We start from the raw sequence: 22962 nt of genomic DNA on the forward strand, positions 1-22962 counted from the left end.
AGCTCAATCACAGACTCAACCTCAACTGGGTGCCACACACTGGGTGCTTCTCAATATCCCTCCTCGTTTCCTCGCTCCTCCGTCCTCCATCCTATGACCTGGAAACCGATGGAGCTCAGCCATCTTGTAGGAGATCTCAATTCTCGAATTGCACCGCGAGGAGGCGAGGATGGAGGAGTGAGGAGGCTTCCTGAGGAGTCATGAGCGAGGATACACTGGAGTATCCTTTGCGGAAGTGTTTTATCGACTAAACGTGGCGCAAGCATTAATTCTCCCCCCTTCACATCGTGCCACAGTTTATTAATCATTATTATTATGTATACATGTACAAGACATAAATGTTTGTCTTATAACTGGAATTCGTTGTTAATAATAACTGGTAATATTGATTAAAATATGGACAAATGTGGCATTTTGTGGAGGCTGAAGCTTACAATATAAATAGTTATCTCTAATCTTCAAGAATCCAGACTAAATCCAGCGGTGTCATCATAAATTAACATTCTCAAGTGAAACGAGTTGAGGCTTGGACCCAGAAACGGCGTTCCTTGCATCACGACTTAACAAGCGGATACTCCAGGGTTTCTACTGATAGAAAGCCATATGCTAAACGCTGAAGTAACCCTTTAAAGAAGTGAACACAAGTACAATTTTCTTCCCCACATGAGCTGGAACTTCATTAAAGCTACACTGTGTGATATTTTCCCCCATCTAGCGGTGTAAAGGTATATGACCATCCAGCGAAAGATAGTTTCTGTTCCTCTCAATTCTGATTTCGTTTTAACTCCTACGGTGGCTGATTTAGTCCAAGATTACCATGGCAATCCCCCTCTTCACATTCGACACGGTGCCATCGAGTGTTAAAACGCGAAAGGCGAAGCTTGAATTTACGGGTATGTCACTCTTTGGCTAATTTACTTTCAAGATGGAGGAGCAACATGGCGATCAGCATTCGAACCCCTCACCGGTATGTATTTTCAATGGCATATTATAAACTTACGAGAATACTTTATTACTTGAAAGAAGTAAATATACATTAATGAGCACATATTTTTTTGAAAGAACTAAGTGTTTTTAGCTAAGAATAAACTAAAAAAAGTTACACAGTGTAGCTTTAAAAATAAATGAAGTATCACACATTCCTAATATTAGGATCCGAAGGAAGCTTATGCAGTGGCTGTGTTCTTCCACAATATCTTGCTGTCTTCTTTGGCATGTTTATTGCAGCTGGAAAAGTGATCCGAACAGCTACATGAGTCGGTGGGTGAGGCGACGTGCTTATTATTCTGTAGAGGCATGTTTTATCAGTCGATGACATCAAGATGCCTAACAAGGAAGTTTTCCACTCTGAAACTTACAGGATATATTACCGTGACCTTTTATATATGAAAAGCTCAAGGGAAAGTTGATTTCTCAGTTTATCACCTCTTTAAATTTATTATTGTTTCACTTTAAGCACAAAACTCCTCGAATTCAGAATTCTTTTTTTTTTTTTGTATATTCGTGGATGAAGTGCAAAAAAGTCCTAGGGTCTTTGAAAACTCAGATGAACACTCATTATTTTTTCAATTTTAAAAAAGAGTTTCAGGTCAAAATGACCCAATAGGGAAGTATGAGGGTTCAGAATGAGTCACTATGTATCTGTATCTAACTAAAACATTCACTGTGTAAATAAAGGTCAGCCATTGCATCCATAAGCTCCAACTAATGTATGAACACTGGAGGCAGAAATCCACTTCTTGCTGGCAAGCTGAGCTCAAACAGCCACCAGCCAGAAAAAAATAATGCATGGGAGTCAAGTGAGTTGGAAACTGAAGAGAAAAAAAATCAATCAAGGTTTGACAACATGGAGCAAAAAAAGCATAATTTTCATAAAACTCTTAGTGCAATGCTTAGCCATGCAGAAATGAATGTTTTCCTTTCACCATGAATTCCACTGATCATTCATCATTTTTTGGAGCCACTGCCAATATGCATAGTTTGGTCTTTTGCGCATCTAAAAAAAAAAAAAAAAAAAAAATAGAGTGATGATTCTCAATTGAGCCAAGGATGATGAACCCAGATGAACACAAGCAGCTAAGTGGGAAGGAAAATGAAAAGAATCAAATGCTGAAATGTCAAGGTAGATTAAATGAAGTGACATGATGGGTGGGCGGTGAAGAATAGCTTTGGGTGTCAGAGCAGATAAAGTGTTATTGAGGTTGTATCAAAACTAAAATCAACTTAATCCATTAAGAAGTTAATGCCACAGCTATATGTTCTTCTTTGAATTCATTCACACGGTCAGTTTTTGGGACTGATAACCTTATTTACTACTGAATTTGCCAGGAGCAGATCTGTAAGTCATGGAAACATATGCTTTTATATTACTTTAACTCACCAAATCTCCCGCGTGTGACTAGAGCGAGAGAGGAAATGCACGCCCCATCAACAATGCTCTCAGCTGCAGATCCACTCGTCTGTGAACACTTATGTCTTTATAGTCCGCGCCGGGCTCCACTTTATTCCTATGAGTGACATCAAGCGACTTCAACGCTTCGGCACAGCATTCCGGGAAGGCAGCGCTGCATCTGAACCGCTCTGAACGCAGAAATGACGGGAAGCTTCACAACATTGCGGATCTCCACCATTCACTGCTGTCAGGACTTCACCAAATCATACCAAAGAAGTGTGTTTTTGACGGAGCGGTCCCAGCGATAAAGGTTCGGTCCTGCTTTGGAAGCAGGCGGTGAGTAAAACTACTTCAAATGTCTCTGCTGTTGGCTATCGTCACGTGAGTAAACATCAGTAAACGACACGATCGCGTGCTTCGTCATTCAAATGCGCTAACGGTTACTCCATTGTTGTTCTATGTATAACGTTACACTAGTCTGACGTGCAAAACCATTTTGCTTGCTACTGCTAAGGTTTAGTCGCATACAATAGTCCATAAACCGAATCATGTCCTCATAAACTGCGAGTGAACACACACAAATGTTGACAGGCCACTAAATACAGTACATACCACAGAGACGGACGTCCTGCTATTGCTGTTTCTCCTGTTCAATTTATTTCAGCCTCCGAATGATTCTGGATCATATCTGTATTAGCTGAATCTGATCGATAGCCATGAGTTTCTCCATGCTTGAGGACGTCACCGCTTTGTGCGCACTCGTCATTCTTTAGCTCCGCCCACACAATACGCCTCCAGGCGCTCGTATTTTTCCGGAAAGACTCGGTACAGTCTATATTTCTTTTATAAATATAATAAAACTAAAGACTTTTCGGAGATATAAAGGATGCAATACTACTCTATAGGTACTCAAGATTGACATGAGATTGACTGAAACTGAGTGTCGTCGTCCCCCTTTAATGTCTTAAACTGCTGATCTATGCTACCTGGCTGCTAAATAGTGTTTCACTAGTGTGTGGATATTAATATCCGCTGCAGAGTTGATAGTTACGGCCCGTTCAAATGAACAAGCCATTTACTCTGCCGTAAAATCAGACTCTTTCAAAATTCCCTATGAATTAATTAATAATTTAATTTGAGTTAAATAGACCCGTTTCCCTTATACAGAGTCCCTCACATTTTCATGACCATTGAACAAGTAGAAAAAACATCTGAATTATGTCTGGTTACTACACCCTCTTAAAATGGTATGCAATAATGTATTTAACTGCCATTTAAACACAATATATGAGTCTATATTTTTATATTTCTTGTTGAGCGACTGTCTTGCCATAGCGCCTATAAAAACGTGCATGTTGTGACAATTATATCAGCAGATAATTACATCACAGCTATTCTGAGAGAGATGTAATTTGCCCTTTTGCAAGAAAGAAAACCTTTTTCTCAGTAAACCCTTAAATATAATGCCTCTCTTTCTTGAATTTACAACCGTTTTAAAGATACAATGATGTTTATGAATGCAAGCGAAACAAAATAAATCAGCCAGGAGGGAAATAGACAGGCCACACGGCACATTAGCAGAGCTGGAGAAAATGGAGAGAGTAGGGGACATGGGTCATTTCTGTCATCTCACTGCCTCTATTACAATGTGTAGCTGGTGCTTGTTTACAGAGAGCTTTTACATGTCAGAGGAGAACAGAGGAATTGGCCATCCAATTATGAGCCAGTGTAAATCATTTGACATTTCAGATTTATCATGCGTTATGATAAAAGCTGTTAGATCTTAAAATACTAGGGGCTGTTTGAAGAAAGCATCAACAGTGTTGGAAACACAATTATTATGGGAGTTAATGTGTCACCAATCTGGAGAAAAGTTTTTGAAAGTCTCTTATGCTCACTGTGGCAAGGGGGGCGTGGTTCAGCGAGGTCTGCAGCGGGAGAGAGAGCCGCGGGACGAGCGGTAAGTGAGTGGGTTGGAAGCAGATTAATAACACCTGTCTCTCGTTCCAGTAATGAGCGCGGAGAGGGTACAAAACATCGGTGGAACCGGAGATCGAGGAGAGAGAGAGTCGGACTGTTGGTGCGAGAACACAGAGACTGAGTTTACCCGGAAGCCGGAAGAGCCGTGAACCGGAAGTTATTGTTGCTTATGAGTTTGACTGAGAACACACGAAGAAGTGTGTTATTGACATTGAGAAAGAGAAAATAAAGACACGCATCAACAGTCCAGCCGACCCCTGTGTCCTCTTCCTTCCTTACTATATCGAACGTGTTACACTGGTGCCGAAACCCGGGAAGGAAGTAGGACAGCGCCGCCGCCATGACAACGCCAACGCCCTCCGCCTCGCCGTTTGCGGACATCATCACCTCTCTCGCGGCCCTCCATCAGGAACAACATCAGTCCATGCTGGACCTGCGGGCAGACCAGGAGCGCCGCTTCGAGGCCATTGTCCGCGGCCAGCAAGAGGACCGCGAGAGGTTCCGGAGGGGCGGCGGGCAGGCCTGGGCTGGCCTGCTGGCGGTGCGGCGACCCGGACCATTTTGTGGACCGATGTCCGATGATGGACATCGGGACAATGATCCGGGTCCCGGACTTCCAGCGGACCACCCCCGATCAAGCAGGAGAGTACCAAATTCCTGTGAGTATCAAGGGGGGTACATATCAGGCCTTGGTGGATTCAGGATGTAACCAAACCTCGATCCATCAAAGCCTGATGCAGCCTGGGATATTGGATACAAGCCGCATGGTTAAGGTGCGGTGTGTGCACGGGGATGTGGTGGAATATCCGGTTGTCCCAGTCACGATACAGTTTAGGGGAAAAAAACATAGTGTTGAGGTGGCGGTTAGTCCCCACCTCCGGCATCCGCTAATTCTGGGGACGAATTGGCCCGCCTTTCCGGCGTTATTGGGGTCGTTATGCGCGGATGCCGCTTAGGAGAACAAGGCTAGGAACGGGGCGGCGCGAGTGCAGGTTGGCGAGACTGATACGGGGCCCTTGGGAACAGCTTCAGAGGAACCGAGCGGGGTCGAGAGACTGATTCTCTCGGACCGCGATGACTTCCCTCTGGAGCAGTCTCAAGATGAGACCCTAAAACATGCTTTTCAGCAGGTCCGCACTATCGACGGTCAGTCTCTCCAACCCGCATTGCCCGTCACGTATCCTTATTTTGCCATAATTAAGGATCGGTTGTATCGAGTGACCCAAGACGCTCAGACAAAAGTGGATACAACCCAGTTATTAGTACCAAAGAGCCGCCGGGAAATGCTTTTCCAGGCGGCTCACTCGAACCCGATGGCGGGCCACCTGGGGCAGGCGGCCACACTGAATCGCTTAATGACCCGATTTTTTTGGCCAGGCATTCATGACAATGTGCGCAGGTGGTGCGCGTCTTGCCCTGAATGTCAGTTGGTGAATCCACTGGCCGCCCCAAAAGCGCCATTGCGCCCCCTTCCATTAATGCAGGTCCCCTTCGAGAGAATTGCGATGGACCTCATCGGGCCATTAGAGCGATCCGCACGCGGATATCGTTTTGCGTTAGTCATCGTGGACTACGCAACACGATATCCGGAGGCAGTGGCTCTCCGCAACATCTCCGCGAAGAGTGTTGCGGACGCACTGTTTCGTCTAATCTCCCGAGTGGGGATTCCGAAAGAAATCCTCACTGATCAAGGCACGGCGTTTATGTCACGCACGTTGAGCGAACTCTACGGTTTATTGGGCATTAAATCCATTCGAACAAGCGTCTATCACCCACAAACGGACGGCTTGGTCGAACGGTTTAATCGCACGCTTAAATCCATGATCCGTAAGTTCGTGCAGGAAGACGCCAAAAATTGGGATCGGTGGTTAGAACCCCTCTTATTTGCCGTGCGGGAGGTTCCACAAGCCTCCACGGGGTTTTCCCCCTTCGAGCTTCTCTACGGACGGCAGCCCCGGGGGGTGCTGGACGTCCTACGAGAAACTTGGGAGGAGGGACCTTCTTTGGCCAAAAACGAAATTCAATATGTGCTGGACTTGCGAACAAAACTCCACACCTTGGGGCGGCTATCTAGGGAGAATTTGTTGCAAGCCCAGGACCGCCAAAGCCGGTCATATAACAGGGGTACGAGACTACGCAAATTCACACCGGGAGAGAAAGTGCTCGTATTACTCCCTACATCGAGCTCTAAATTAATGTCAAAGTGGCAGGGGCCGTTTGAGGTCGCACGACAGGTTGGAGACCTCGATTATGAAGTGATACGATCCGATAGGAACGGGGCACGTCAAATATACCACCTCAATCTCCTTAAGAAATGGAATGAGGTGGAATCAGTGTTGTTGGCGATGGTGATCGGGGGAGAGGATGATCTCGGGCCAGAGGCGAGCATCAAAGCACAATCGGTCGCACTGGCCCCTGGGGGAGATCACCTCTCACCGTCCCAACTCACTGATTTATCAAAACTGCAGGCGGAGTTCGCCGACGTGTTTTCGCCCCTACCGGGACGTACCAACTTAATTCAGCACCATATCGAGACCGAGCCGGGCGTGGTAGTTCGCAGCCGGCCGTATCGCTTGCCTGAACACAAGAAAAAAGTAGTTCAGGAAGAATTAGGGGCAATGCTCGATATGGGAGTAATAGAGGAGTCCAACAGTGACTGGGCGAGCCCGATTGTTTTGGTCCCTAAGACCGACGGCTCGGTCAGGTTCTGTGTGGACTACCGCAAGGTGAATGCAGTGTCGAAATTCGACCCGTATCCAATGCCGCGGGTTGACGAGTTGCTTGATCGGCTGGGCACGGCTCGATTTTATTCGACATTGGACTTAACGAAGGGCTATTGGCAGATCCCCTTGTCTCCATTGTCCAAAGAAAAGACAGCCTTCACCACGCCGTTTGGATTGCACCAATTCGTCACGCTTCCCTTCGGCTTGTTCGGGGCGCCCGCTACCTTTCAGCGCCTCATGGACAGGATTTTGCGTCCCCATGCCGCATATGCTGCTGCCTATCTGGATGATATCGTGATTTACAGTCACGATTGGCAGCGGCATATGCAGCATGTCAGGGCGGTCTTGAGGTCGCTGAGGGGAGCGGGGTTCACGGCCAATCCGAAGAAGTGTGCAATTGGGCGGGTGGAGGTAAGGTATCTGGGCTTCCACTTGGGTCATGGACAGGTGCGTCCCCAAATTGATAAGACCGCCGCAATTGCAACCTGTCCGAGACCCAAGACCAAAAAGGAGGTAAGGCAGTTCTTGGGGCTGGCGGGATATTATAGACGGTTTATACCAAATTATTCGGACCTCACCAGCCCTCTGACTGACCTTACTAGAAAGGGGCTACCAGATACGGTCCAATGGACGGAGCCGTGCCAGCAGGCCTTCACCCGAGTTAAGGCTGCTCTATGTGGCGGGCCGCTTTTACACTCCCCTGACTTTTCTCTCCCTTTTCTGTTGCAGACTGACGCGTCGGACAGGGGGCTGGGCGCAGTCCTGGCCCAGGAGGTGGAGGGGGGAGAGCGGCCGGTGCTGTACATTAGCCGTAAGCTCTCAAAGAGAGAGGCTAAGTACAGCACCATCGAAAAGGAGTGCCTTGCCATCAGGTGGGCCATTCTCACCCTCCGCTACTACCTTCTGGGGCGGGAGTTCACCCTCTGTTCGGACCACGCTCCTCTCCAATGGCTCCACCGCATGAAGGATACCAACGCGCGGATTACCCGTTGGCATCTAGCTCTTCAGCCTTTTAAGTTCCAGGTGGTCCACAGGCCGGGTGCTCAGATGGCTGTGGCCGACTTCCTCTCCAGAAATGGGTGGGTGGGGGGGGGGGGGGGGGGCTGCAGGCCGGATGGCTCCCCGGCCTGAGTCGGGCGGTGGGGGTATGTGGCAAGGGGGGCGTGGTTCAGCGAGGTCTGCAGCGGGAGAGAGAGCCGCGGGACGAGCGGTAAGTGAGTGGGTTGGAAGCAGATTAATAACACCTGTCTCTCGTTCCAGTAATGAGCGCGGAGAGGGTACAAAACATCGGTGGAACCGGAGATCGAGGAGAAAAAAGAGTCGGACTGTTGGTGCGAGAACACAGAGACTGAGTTTACCCGGAAGCCGGAAGAGCCGTGAACCGGAAGTTATTGTTGCTTATGAGTTTGACTGAGAACACACGAAGAAGTGTGTTATTGACATTGAGAAAGAGAAAATAAAGACACGCATCAACAGTCCAGCCGATCCCTGTGTCCTCTTCCTTCCTTACTATATCGAACGTGTTACACTCACTAAAAATGCATTTATTATATCAAAAATATAGTAAAACAGTAATATTGTGAAACCTTTTTTGATCCTTCAGAAATGATTATAATATGCTGATTTATTGCATAAGAGCATGTCTTATGTTATTAAATATTGAAAAAATAAGTAATAAGTAAGTATAATAATAATGAAAAAAGGTTAAAACAAAGATACAGGCCTGACCTTGGATAAGATAACATATTGGTAGATTTTAAAGTAGAAGACTGAATTAGTATTTTCTTGTAAAACGTACACCAAATAATCATAGTTTTATTTTTTTGCAGTGTGTATGACTTATTTTTCTTCTCCGGAACACAATAGACGATATTTTGAAGAATGTTGGTAACCAAACATTTCTGGTAACCATTGAAGTACATTATATGGACAAAAAAAACACTGAACATGTTTATTCACACATTCTTCAGAAAAAAGAAAATAGATTTGGACATGTACTACATGAGGCTGATTGGCAACAAAATTATATATATATATATTTTTTTTTTTAAAGATAAGGACTTTTGTGAGACACTGTTATAACCAGATGTAATGCGATAATATTTTAGTGATGAGCAATATTTCTGGCGACAGACTACACCAGACGAGGCCATGAGATGCAACAAAATCAATCAAAAATCATAGCCAATCAGAAGAGCGGGTGGGTGGTGTTTCTTTGCACATAAATATTCCATCACTTTAACATAATTAAATATAAATACTGAGAGAATTAAACAATCTTTGTCATAGAATATGCTTGCTTGTTCACACCGAGTTCACAGTTTAATGTTCCTCTTTCCGTTAACTTATTTTCAAGATCTGAAATACATTTACCTTTTATCGTGTGTGGTGCTGTTGCATCAGGATAGTGTCACGGATCTGCTGGGCTCCTCCTCTTTGCTCTTTCCTGTTCATTACGTCTCCCCTACAGGTAATGGAGCACAGGTGTGGTGTGTTGTGCTGGTGATTGCCTCAAGGATCGCGTGTGATTGATTCCAGTATCTTGGGCTTTAAAAGATCTCTCCAGAGCTGGTTGAAGGGCCGCCGCTTCTTCTTCTCTCCCGCACCATTTTGACATTTTTGTTTCCTTTTTGCATGACACTTCAAATCACTTATTGCATACATGTTTTATTTCTCAACCTAACATATACACTGACTTTATTTAACTTGCGTTGTTCATTATTTATCTTTAATAAATATATATTTCTTTAAACGAACACTCCGCGTGGTCTTCCCTCTCTGTTTACATAGCCTGGAATAGGCAGAATGTAACAGATTGGGGGCTCGTCCGGGATCTAAACGACATTGGTAAATATTTTTTTTCTCTCTTCTTTTTCTTTTAATGCTTATAACAAGGTTTTGAGTAGCCTTGTTGTTTAAAGTGTTAAATGCAGATTCGTTTTGTTTAGTTGCGTTTGATTTGGAAAGCGCTGTATACGGATCTTGTAAAAGAACCGATACAGTTCATTGAACTAAATACGTTGTTTTGAATCGTTGGGAAGACGCATGGGGAGTAATTCAGATTTGTTTTTGTTTTCGTTGTTGGTGCGTGAGAGAAGGAGAATATTTTGTTAATTAGTGCCTGGGCTGTTTTTGAAGTGAGCCAGGTTGAAGAATTGGCGGCGGGCTATTGTTTGGCAGGTGTGGATCTGCACTGCGCATTTAAAAGATTGAGTGGAAGTTGCGAGTGCCCATTAAGTATTAACAGCTTGTTTGTTATTTTGATTTATTGTTTTAGTTTTTTGTTTTTGTGCTATCCTGGGCAGAGGGCACAGTCGTGGAAGCCTGCTTTAACGACATTTTGTCGGGGGAGTTTAGGCGCCGCTGATATAGTGTAATAAAAATCTCTGTCCTTGGGGTATGCATGAAGAGGATCGTTGTTTTTTGTTGTTGTTGTTTTTTTCTTTTAGGGCACTTCCTTTTGTCTCGTCTTGATGCGCAGTGTGGTGGCCACACTTGCATTGTAAAAGGTGAGCTTGTTTTTTTTTTTTTTCCTTTGGTAGTCTGTAAAGATTGTATGCTGTAGAGTTCATTTCATTTGTATGGCTAGTTTAGAGGATTTTTTCGTAGCTCCATCAGTGGAGGTTTTGAATTGTTTGACAAAGGATCAGCTACGTCAAGTTTGTGAACATTATAATTTTGATTTGGGTTTACCTAGAACAGCGAAATTGGCCCAGATAAAAGTGTCAGTTCAGGCGGAATTGGTTGTTAGGAATATTCTTTCATCACCTGCATCTCTAATTATGGAGGAATTAGCGCTAGGAGAAGCAACGTCGACACCTCTTTCGGCAGAGTTTTCCAAAATGTCACTTACGTTTGAGCAACAGAAAGTGTTAATAGAAATGCAACAGAAAGAGAGAGAAGCTCAACGTAAAGCAGAGCAGAGTGAAAGGGAAGCCGAGCGTCAATTAGAAATGGAAAGAATAAGAAGTGAACGTGAAGTGGCTTTAGCACGTCTGAGACTGGTCGCTGAAGGTAGGCTTTTATCTGATGGGGATGAGGATATGGCTCCTAGGGGGTCGGTGCGTCCCCCTGATATATCCCACATGGTTAGGTTGCTTCCAAAGTTCAATGAGAAGGATCCAGATATTTTCTTTTCTTTATTTGAGAGTGTGGCTGATGACCGTGGCTGGTCTGACTCTGAGAGAACGTTGTTACTCCAAAGTGTTTTTGTCGGTAGAGCGCAAGAAGCATTTATTGCGTTGCCTGTGCCAGACAGGAAAAATTATGTAAAAGTAAAAGAGGCAGTGCTTAAAATTTATGAATTAGTTCCTGAAGCTTATCGTTTGCGGTTTCGTAGCTGGAGAAAGGGAGACAAACAGACGTATACAGAGGTAGCAAGAGAGCTGAATAGTCACTTCAATCGTTGGTGCTCTGCAGTGGGGGTCGCTACTTTTGGAGAATTGTCTAATTTGATTGTTTTAGAACAGTTTAGGAACATCCTTCCGGAGCGAATTGCTATACATATATCTGAGCATAAGATGAAAACAGCAGCAGAAGCTGCAGTTGTGGCTGATGATTTCACTTTGACACATAAGTATAGTTTAAAGGAAACCGGTGCTGTTAATGTTTCTCAGGAACATTTTGGACGTTTCCATAAAGTTTTGAGGCCTTCTTTGTCAGGTTCATATTTGCCACCTGCTCAGAGTAGAATAGATTCACATGTTAATCGCTCACACAAGGGTACTGTGGGTTTTCACAGAGAGTCTAGGTTTTCTGCTTTTAAACCTGCTAGTCAGGCTAAGAAGGATGCGGATGTGTGCCGCTACTGCTTGGACAAGGGGCACTGGAAGAAAGACTGTCCTGTTTTAAAGGGGAAAAATCTGAGAAATGGTACTGATGTTGTTAGGGGGGTCACGCTTGCTGTATCAGAGTCAGTTATACCTTCTAACGTTTTAATGGCTGAGAATGAGGCTAAACCTGAAGAGTTTCTGGCTTCATATTCCCTATCAGGCCTGAGATCTGCTGGGGCTAGTGAGAGTAATGTTAGGGCTGATTCAGTTGAAACAGGTGGAAGTGTTTTTTTTCCTTTTGTTACAGATGGTTTAGTTTCACTGGTGGGTAGTTCCAGCCAGGTGCCAGTTAAGATACTTAGGGACACAGGGGCGTCCGAGTCGTTTATATTGGAGTCCGTTTTGCCTTTTTCTACTGACTCGAGCACTGGGAACAATGTTTTAGTCCGAGGAATTGGGTTACAGGTTGTCTCTGTTCCACTGCATAGGATTAATCTGCAGTCCGATTTGGTACAGGGGGAAGTAGCAATAGCAGTCCGTCCCTCTTTACCTGTAGAGGGCATACATCTCCTGTTGGGTAATAATCTGGCTGGAGAGCGTGTTTGGGGTGATGTACCGCCCCCTGTAATTGTTAGGAATATTCCCTCCATTCCAGCTGACAGTGGTGTTAGTGATCAGAATTTGTCTGTCTTTACCGCTTGTGCAGTGACACGGGCTATGAGCCGTGCCACTAATGACGTTTCACAGACTAGGGAGTTAAAATCTGTTGTTTTGCCTAATTTACCTTCTTCTCTCTCTCATAGTGATTTTGTGGCAGCTCAGAAGGAGGATGCGACATTAAAAGATCTGTTTGTTGGGGTGTTGCCACCTGAGGAGTTGCACAGTGCAGCAAGGGGTTATTTTGTTCAGGAGGGCTTGTTGATCCGGAAGTGGTCTTCTCCCACTGACGAAGGAGTTGAGGACCCAGTGTTTCAAGTGGTAGTGCCAGCTAAGTTTAGAGAACTGGTCCTTCAGACAGCTCATGGGGATGTAGCGGGGCACTTGGGGGTTAAAAAGACCTATGACCGGCTTATGAAGTACTTCTACTGGCCTCGCCTAAAGAAGGAGGTGGCATGCTTCATTAAGACGTGTCATGTTTGCCAGTTAACAGGAAAGCCTAATCAGGTGTTAAAGCCTGCTCCACTTTACCCTATACCAGCTATAGGAAAACCATTTGAACATTTGTTAATTGATTGTGTGGGACCGTTGCCTCCATCTAAGTCCGGGTGTGTTTACCTGCTGACGGTGATGTGTCAGTCTACCCGATACCCTGCTGCCTATGCTTTGCGTACAACATCTACTAGAGCTGTAGTGAAAGCACTTTCACAATTTATTTCCATCTATGGTATCCCTCACACTATACAGAGTGATCAAGGATCTAACTTTACATCACGTATGTTTAAAGAGGTGCTTGAGCAGTTACGTGTGAAACATCAGCGTAGTAGCGCTTACCACGCCCAGAGCCAAGGTGCTCTGGAGCGTTTTCATCAGACATTGAAGTCGCTGCTCAGGGGTTATTGTGTAGAGCTTAACAGAGACTGGGAGGAAGGGCTCCCATGGCTAATGTTGGCGGCACGAGAGGTAACTCAGGAGAGCACGGGATTCTCACCAAATGATTTGGTCTTTGGTCATAGAGTTCGTGGGCCTCTAGCAGTTTTGCAGGGGGAACTAAAGTGTCCTGAGTCTCCTGTTAATTTGTTGGACTATGTTAATGGTTTTTGTCGTAGGTTGTTTTTAGCCTGTGAGATGGCGACTGACAACCTGACGAAAGCCCAACAGAAAATGAAGAGTTGGTACGACCGTCGGGCTGAGCCAAGTGTGTTCAGTCCTGGTGATCAGGTTTTGGCATTATTGCCGATAGCTAATTCCCCTTTCTTGGCAAAATACACAGGTCCATATAGGGTTCTTCGGCAGGTGTCAGACCTGAATTATTTACTTTCTACACCAAATCGTAGGCGTTGTACACAGCTCTGTCACATTAATCTTTTGAAGTCCTATTACAGCAGGTCTTCGGCCTCTGGGGCAGCAGAGTCTGGGAACCTGGTTATGCCTGTTTCTTTAGCCGTGGCTGTTGAGACTCCTGGGGCCTCTCCCTACATGGTGGCAGCAAGTAGTGGTGAGGAAGTAGGTCCTGATAGCAGTGTTTTGCAACCTCGTTTGAGGAATTCTGAGAAGTTGCGGGACTTGAATATTTTGTTTAGGCATTTGTCAGATGAACGGGCATCAGAAATGATGTCTTTGTTGTCTGCTTTTCCCTCCTTGTTTTCAGACACACCTTCATGCACTCATTTAATTGAGCATGATATTGATGTCGGTGATGCAGAACCAATAAGACAGCGGTTCTACCGGGTGTCACTGGACAAACAGCGACATCTAGAGGCAGAGGTGAAGTACCTGTTGGATAATAGGTTAGCAAAGCCTTCTTATTCCAGTTGGGCTTCACCTTGTATATTGGTCAGTAAACCTGATGGGACATATAGATTCTGTACCGATTACCGTAAACTAAATAACATCACAAAATCAGATTGTTTTCCACTTCCAAGGGTTGAAGATTGTGTTGATCAGGTAGGATCTGCAAAGTTTGTGAGTAAATTTGATTTGCTCAAAGGTTATTACCAAGTCCCTTTGTCAGCTCGGGCTCAGGAGGTTTCAGCCTTCATAACACCCTCTGGTTTATATTCCTACTCTGTTATGAGTTTTGGGTTACGAAATGCACCAGCCACATTTCAACGACTTATGAATCGTGTTGTTTCTGGTTTGCAGGGGTGCGCGGTGTACCTCGATGATGTGGTTGTGTACAGCGACGATTGGTCTGAACATGTGGACTGCATTCGGGCTCTCTTTACTAGGCTGGTGGACGCTCGCCTCACTGTAAATCTAGCTAAGTGTGAGTTTGCCCAGGCCACTGTCGTATACTTGGGGAAGATCGTAGGGCAGGGACAAGTGAAGCCGGTCCATGCTAAGGTCATGGCTATTGATAATTTCCCTGTTCCCACCACCAAACCCGAGTTGCGGCGCTTTTTGGGGATGGTAGGATATTATCGTAGTTTTTGTTCCAACTTTTCTACGGTAGTAGCCCCTTTGACTAATCTGTTAAAAGCTAAAGTGAAGTTTGAATGGACTGTGACCTCTCAGGCTGCGTTTGATAATGTTAAGTTGCTGTTGACCTCGGCCCCAGTTTTGATGGCACCCCGTTTAGATCAGCCTTTCCAGATGCAGGTTGATGCAAGTCATGTGGGTGCTGGTGCTGTGCTCCTGCAGAGTGATGAGCAGGGGGTGGATAGGCCAACGTGTTTCTTCTCTAGAAAGTTTAATTGTCATCAGTTGAATTATTCCACTATTGAGAAGGAAACATTGGCATTAGTGTGGGGTCTGCAACAGTTTGACGTGTATTTAGCTGGGGGCGCTGTTCCTATTACCATTTATTCGGATCACAATCCACTTACATTCCTTCATTCATTAAAGAGTCCTAGTCAGCGCCTTATGCGTTGGGCTTTATTTTTACAGCCATACAATTTACAGATACGGCACATTCGGGGCGTGGACAATGTCATGGCTGACGCTTTGTCCCGTGCCCCAGGTGGGCTGGAGTGAGTGTTTTTGTCTGGTCTCTGTCTCTTTCTCTTCCTGTTTCTCCACTCTCTTCTTCTGCCTGGTCTCCTTAAATGTAGCTTTCCAGGTACCGGGACTTGCTGGAGTTTTGGTATGGGGGGGGAGGGCGACTGAAGCTGCTGGAGGGAAAGGGGATCGGGGCCTGTGGACAAGTGTCCTTCTGTCCAGTTCATGTATATGGGCTGTCAACACTCCTGGACCAAAGTTAAGTGCTCACTTTATGGAAGTTGTTTTAAAAATTAGAAATAATAAATTGCTTATTTTGTTGTGTGTAGGGGGGGTTTTGAAGACTGTTACAGAGGCTTTGTAAGAGCCTCTGTTTTAAGGGAGGGGGTGTCACGGATCTGCTGGGCTCCTCCTCTTTGCTCTTTCCTGTTCATTACGTCTCCCCTACAGGTAATGGAGCACAGGTGTGGTGTGTTGTGCTGGTGATTGCCTCAAGGATCGCGTGTGATTGATTCCAGTATCTTGGGCTTTAAAAGATCTCTCCAGAGCTGGTTGAAGGGCCGCCGCTTCTTCTTCTCTCCCGCACCATTTTGACATTTTTGTTTCCTTTTTGCATGACACTTCAAATCACTTATTGCATACATGTTTTATTTCTCAACCTAACACATACACTGACTTTATTTAACTTGCGTTGTTCATTATTTATCTTTAATAAATATATATTTCTTTAAACGAACACTCCGCGTGGTCTTCCCTCTCTGTTTACATAGCCTGGAATAGGCAGAATGTAACAATAGGGTGTTAGTCTAAACAACATGTGAAAATCATGTTTTGTAGACTGCAAATGGAGGACAATTTTAAACACCTGGCTGGATCAGTTAACTCAAGAGGACGAGAGAAAGCTTGAAGCAAATTCATTTTAAACTTCTACTTTTACTGACTGAGAGACACCAAAATTCACCCTTCGCCGGGAGACTGATTGACAAAGACTGTTTATATCAAAAGTACCCTACTTGATGTGTGCCGTGAGAGCGCCATGGCTTGTTGGACGTAGAAACAGAACAGTAATTGTGTGTGTGTGTGTGTGTGTGTGTGTGTGTGTGTCTTTGCAAAGGGTCAATTGGTAAGGGAATTATACAGGCCCACCACAATCATTGTGCCAAATTTGACAACTTTCCTTCAAACGGTTTTGAGCACTGCCATACACTCCTAGCCAGAAGAAAAGAAAAAAATAAATAATGTGCTTGGTCTGTAACTATGACCGTAAAAGGCTTTAATTTGGTTTCCTTTATGTTGTGCAATTGACATTTGAAAGTTTTATCTTTAACACAGAGGGCAGGAAGAAAGACTTCCTTGTGCTATGCTTGCTGAAGCCTGTGAAGAGACAACGTAGGGGAAAGTTCTTATCTCTGAGTGAGTGGTACAAATTGGAGAGCGCTCGAGCAAGTCGCACAATATCATTGGAATAATGAGGGCTATTTGTTTTTTTTTTTGTAAAAGTGGGAATTAAGTTTCCTTTATGCAGATAATACAGAGGTGGACGATGTAAGCAGCTAATAATGACAGACCTGAGAAAGCCTTCACACATACACACAGGATTATAGAAACATTAAAACATTATACTCAGGGATGCAAACACATGTATGGTCAAAAAAGAGAGAGAAAGAGAGGACCCCCCCCCCCCCCCCGCATTATGCTATTATATATAATAGCATAACGTTACAAGATGTTTATTGTAAAAGTAATGTGCAGCTTTTAATGGGGCAGCAAAGATATGATAGATACGAGAGAACAAGATAGGCTTCTAATAATCATTCAGAGCACAAAACCATATGAAACGCTTCAAATCAGAGCAACACTAAGCACTTATGCGCATCCCTGGTGCAGAATGATGTGCTTAAAGCAACACAGAGTCAGAGTTGCAGCGCTAGTGAGCATTGAAGAGTTCACTGTAAAAAGAGAAGAGATGTTGAGCGCTCAGATCCTAGTCTATAATGTATATATCTGTCCCACAGTTTACTGATCATTTTGTTTCTTTACAGTTTTAAATTCCAGTTATTGTGCGTGTGATGCTAATGAGTCCTTGTGTTGTCAGTCCGATAGCGAGTACAACATCGTTCAGAAACGGCTATAAACTCAAATCCACAGCCCTTTATTTACAGAGCAAGTATTGTAACGGGAATATATGATCTTGGAGAGTTTTACCTGCTGATAAAAATGTTTTAATAAGGTAGGTAGGTGTGTGTGTGTGTGTGCGGTTGGGGGGCGGGACATTTTTTGTGGGGACATTTTTGGCCCCCATGAGGAAAACGGCTTATAGCGTGAATCATATTAAATTGTTTTTTTTGTTTTTTGGTACACATTTAGTTTTCTATAATGGGTAGGTTTAGGGTTAAGGAATAGAATATACAGTTTGGACACAAAAAGTTGGGGACCACAATGTAATATAAACCTGAGATCACCTACATTGTGGGGACCAGCCAACGGTCCCCACAATGTAAATGGATTTATAAACATACTAAATTATGTTTTTTTTGAAAATTTAAAAATGCTGAATATTTCCTGTGATGGGTAGATTTAGGGGCAGGGGCAGTGTAGGGGATAGAATGTACAGTTTGAACAGTGTAAAATCCATTACGCCTATGGAAAGTCCCCACAAGTCACAAAAACATAACGCGTATGGAAGCAGAAAAGAATCATTAATAATTCACGCAAAAAACACGATGCAAACGTGTAGCCAATTTCACATGCACAAACTATTCACGTGCGCAAAATAAGATTATATATTCATAAAATACATTTCACAAATGCAATACACAATTCGTAGATTTACAACTGTGGACGAATTGCCTTGGCTTTGTGTGTGTGTGTATTTTGAGACTCTCCTGTGAGCGCTTTCCTCCCACCCGGATCAGTTGTATTCTTTAGCCAATCAGATTTAGGCTTATCAATCGGCCAATCATAATCACGTGAGGGCGGGCCCACCTGGTGTTATGTCATCAGCTTTCGACCTTCATGGGGCTAAGCAGAGGTGTGCAATTTGATGCTGCTAGGAGAGTCTCAAAATACACACACACAAACCGAAGGCAATTCACACGCGAATGACGAATGGCGAAGGACAAACTTGTAAATTTTATACATTCAAAAGTTTTTGTGCAGTTGTAAATATATGAATTGTGTTTTGCATTTGTGAATGGTTTTTTATGAATATATAATTTTATTTTGCGCACGTGAATAGTTTTTACAATGCATGTAAATTGGGTTTCATGCATGTGAAATTGGCTACACGTGTGTCCATCGTGTGTTTTTGCGTGAATTATTAATGATTCTTTTCTGCTTCCATAAACGCAGGGATGTAAAATGTGTTCCCAGAATTGAGCTAAATCTGACAAAACCTCATTTTGGGGGCTTCCAAAAGGCAATTTACGCTCGAGTTAAGTACACGGGCGTACACAGAGTTCAGTCACGCCTATGAACCAGTATGAGACATTTAACCTGATAAACGTGTCAAAGCAGCTGGTACACGGAGACTGGAGCTTTAAAGGGATCCCCTGGTGTTGAGACTTGTATGGCTTAATAACATAAATGATGTCTCTTACTGAATTATGTAGTAGAAAACCCATGAAAGATCTACGCTATTTAAAAAATCGATTTTATATTTGGACCATGGGCGGCGCCATTTTGTTTGCGTTCTAGGTTGATGACGTAGAATGGTTGAACTCCTCAATCAGCTGGCGCTACCCGTAGCTATTTTTACCACAACGCAACTCGAAAATTGTTTCAGAGTTAAACAAAACCAATGAATTGCTTTATAATTGTACTTAAAACACACTCAAACATACATGTGCACACAAACTCACCCACACAAGTCACAAACAGATCGGCGGCCGGGCACACACACCTGACAGACTGCGTTGTCTCAATCGAGATTTTGGGCTGCTCAGTCTCCACGACAGGGGCTGAATCCGAAATCGACCCCCTATACCTTGAAATAGGGCATTATTTGAAGGGCCGGCCATTTGTAGTGTTGTCCGACACCATAGGGACATGTTCAAGTGCAGTCATTCAGTCTCACGTTCACCGCAATAACGAGTGTACAGCCGATTTACACACAACAGCTGTCCGACTTCACGCACTCGATCGTCTTCATTCACTCCTTCAAGTTGTATTAGTGAACAAAGGTAGCGAAAGTAATTTGTGTCTTAAAAGTGAAAGTTTAAAGATTGAGGTTAATTCACTGAGCGTGCTCAAACTTTAATGCACAAACCAATCCCATGCATCATCACCAAAACATCCTGCCTCTCTTCCTCACGTTAACTTATCCCATCATCCTACCTAGATATTTCCCTCTGCTGGATACATTAGGCATTACAGTTAATCTACTGCATATCAACAGTCTATCTATGATATCAACACAGGGAATAGTGATTGAGGGTTATGTATGCGCGCACGCAGTGCGTGTGTGTTCGCGCCGATCTGTTGGGGTGTGTGTGTGTGTGTGTGTGTGTGTGTGTTCGCGCCGATCTGTTGGGGTGTGTGTGAGTCTGTGTGAGTCTGTGTGAGCGAGAGAGTTTGTGTGCACATGTATGTTTGGGTGCGTGAAGTCGGACAGCTGTTGTAAATCGGCTGTACACTGCGGTGCAACGTGAGACTGAATGACTGCACTCGAACATGTCCACTATGATGTCGGACAACACTACAAATGGCCGTCCCTTCAAATAATGCCCTATTTCAGGGTATAGGGGGTCGATTTCGGATTCAGCCCCTGTCATGGAGACTGAGCAGCCCAACATCTCGATTGAGACAACGCAGTCTGTCAGGTGTGTGTGCCCGGCCGCCGATCTGTTTGTGACTTGTGTAGGTGAGTTTGTGTGCACATGTATGTTTGAGTGTGTTTTAAGTACAATTACAAAGCAATTCATTGGTTTTGTTTAACTCTGAAACAATTTCCGAGTTGCGTTGTGGTAAAAATAGCTACGGGTAGCGCCAGCTGATTGAGGAGTTCAACCATTCTACGTCATCAACCTAGAACGCAAACAAAATGGCGCCGCCCATGGTCCAAATATAAAATCGATTTTTTAAATAACGTAGATCTTTCATGGGTTTTCTACTACATAATTCAGTAAGAGACATCATTTATGTTATATTAAGCCATACAAGTCTCAACACCAGGGGATCCCTTTAAATGTTGCTGCTATAGCTTCAAAAAAAAAAGAAAGAAAAGAAAAAGACAAGACGTGTGCAAATGATTTGGTGAAAAGCCTTTCCTTTTCAACAAAAACAACTAGAGTGTATTTGTGTGTGTGTGTGTGTGTGTGTGTGTGTGTGTGTGTGTGTGTGTGTGTGTGTCAGTGTATGCGCATATTGTAGGGTTACAGCCAATGAGCTATGATAATATTCATAGATCTAGCAATTTTAGCCTATGTGACATAGCTGTGTATGATTTGGCAATAAAGGACAGCCTATGAATTGGTCAAACTCGGGCCGATTCCCCAAGTTTTTTAAAAACATGTTTAACAATTATCGGAAGGTCAGATGGTGCTTATAATGTTCTCGTCTCAGTTCTCAATTCCTCTCACACAATGCAAGCTGCGTCAATACAAGCATCAACGATTTCCACACCATTTCTCCAGAGAATTGAAGGAGCCACTCACTTAGTAAGGGTTGACACTGGTCCATAACGTCTTCCTCTAGACCAGGGTTGAAACTGTTGCTGCTTCGATCGCTCACCAAGCTGGAAGGGCTTTCCATATGAAAGCTAGTTAGAGATGGACTGGTAATATAGGACAGCAGGGGTGTTTGCACTTGGCCTCCACTCGATTCTGGGTGCAAAGACTTTCACAATTAAAAACATTCTAACTTCAAATTCAAAACAATTAAATTCAAGCTGAAGAGGGGAGTGTTTTGCGGAGATCTATATGGAAAAGTAGTTCTTTTGTCATTTTTTACAGTCCACTTTTGGGTGTTTTTGTGTGTATTTGCAAGTAAAATTTCTAGGAGGTGTGTGTTACCAGAATCTCTTCTTTGACCGGTCTCTGATATAAAGGTCTTCCTGTCACTGCTGCATTCACTGAGCTCGTCATCACTGCCATCGCTTTCACTTATGTAAACTTTAGAGAGAGAGAGAGAGAGAGAGAGAGAGAGAGAGAGAGGCAGACAAAGACAAAGACAAAATGTCAAAGTTAATACAATTCAAATATTAATAAGTTGAAATAAAATAAAATAAATTAAGGTTAATAACACAAGAGTTCTAGAGAAAGAAACAACACTGAGTGATACAGGATAAAAGCATAGCACTGTATATACACAGGGATACAGAGGTCTGTATAGACATTAAAGGGACAGTTGAAAATTCAATGAAATTCATCATTTACTCACCATCAAACCTGGATGCATTTCTTTCTTCTACAGGACACAAAAGAAGATATTTTTAAGAATATGGATCATTTTTCACATTAGTTTTGCCATTCTATGGAAGTCAGTACTGTTTGGCTACCCATATTCTGCAAAATATCTTCTTTTGTGTCCAGCAGATGAAAGAAATTCATAAACGTTTGATATCCCTTTAAACATAAATTGAAAGACACTGTCCACTATCTAATATCACTAACACTGATGAATAAACAAAATAAGAAAAGGCTATTAAACAGCATTCCCAAACTAGTTTTTGTTAATGCAATAAAGTTAGTAAGTTGGTTTGAGCCACAAAAGTCATTAAAAATATGGAAGATGACACAAAGTGAAAATAGTGGTATTTTGGGTTCGTTACAGAAACCACAATGTTACATGCTCTTAACTTTATTTCATCTTTTTATACAGTGATGTGATACACAGTGTGCCTGTATATTTTGCATGCACAATTGAAGAGTGAGATCCGAGAGCACATTATAATTAATATACTAAGTGAATATTGAGTCAGTAAAAGGAGTTTCTCTCAGGCACGGCGTCTGACAGAAAGACTCAACGACATTCACGTGTTTCTTTTAAAATAAAAGACTCGTATGAGAAGAACATTTAGAATTAATCTTCGTTTCTTTGTTCTACAGCACAGTAACATCAAATACATGAATGCTTTTCTTCTGACCCAATCTTTAAAACGGCTCAGGGCAGCACAAGAAGGTAAATTGGAAAATAAAAAAGTAGAACAGAAGCATGGGGACAGAGAGACAAAAAAAAAGAGTGCCTCGCCAATAATATCATTCAGTTCTTCATTCCACTGTTTCGTCTTTCATTTTTCTGAGCAGAGGCAGGTAAGGATACTATGAGGAACTGCTGAGTGCCTTCAAGTGGACATGGACCTTTAAGCTGTCTTTCCAAAGCCTTCATCATCACAGCAGAACACGCTTGCCCCCGATCAGCGGCTTGAGCCCAAGCTGAAAATTAATATTTCTATCAGAGAGAGAAAAACGCAAGTTTCGGATCAGCACCGTTCTGCCTTCCAATTTGCTGCACCCCATCTGCCATGGTTTCAATCAGAGGAAGAAGGATGGCAGTGCAG

The 22962-nt window shown here is 43.7% G+C and overlaps 1 protein-coding gene across 1 annotated transcript in view; it reads right to left on the reverse strand.

Annotated features, from left to right (window-relative positions):
• LOC137070535 (rab effector Noc2-like) overlaps positions 1-22962 on the reverse strand; it is a 133584-nt gene that overhangs the window by 3459 nt on the left and 107163 nt on the right. The window contains exons 7-8 of the mRNA XM_067437771.1: positions 21476-21574; positions 21119-21286 (exon numbers count right to left, since the gene is read on the reverse strand). Coding sequence (XP_067293872.1) covers positions 21119-21286; positions 21476-21574 — 267 coding nt within the window. The remainder of the gene's footprint in view (positions 1-21118; positions 21287-21475; positions 21575-22962) is intronic.

Source organism: Pseudorasbora parva, chromosome 3 (genome assembly GCF_024679245.1).
Source record: "Pseudorasbora parva isolate DD20220531a chromosome 3, ASM2467924v1, whole genome shotgun sequence".
Lineage (NCBI taxonomy): Eukaryota > Metazoa > Chordata > Actinopteri > Cypriniformes > Gobionidae > Pseudorasbora > Pseudorasbora parva.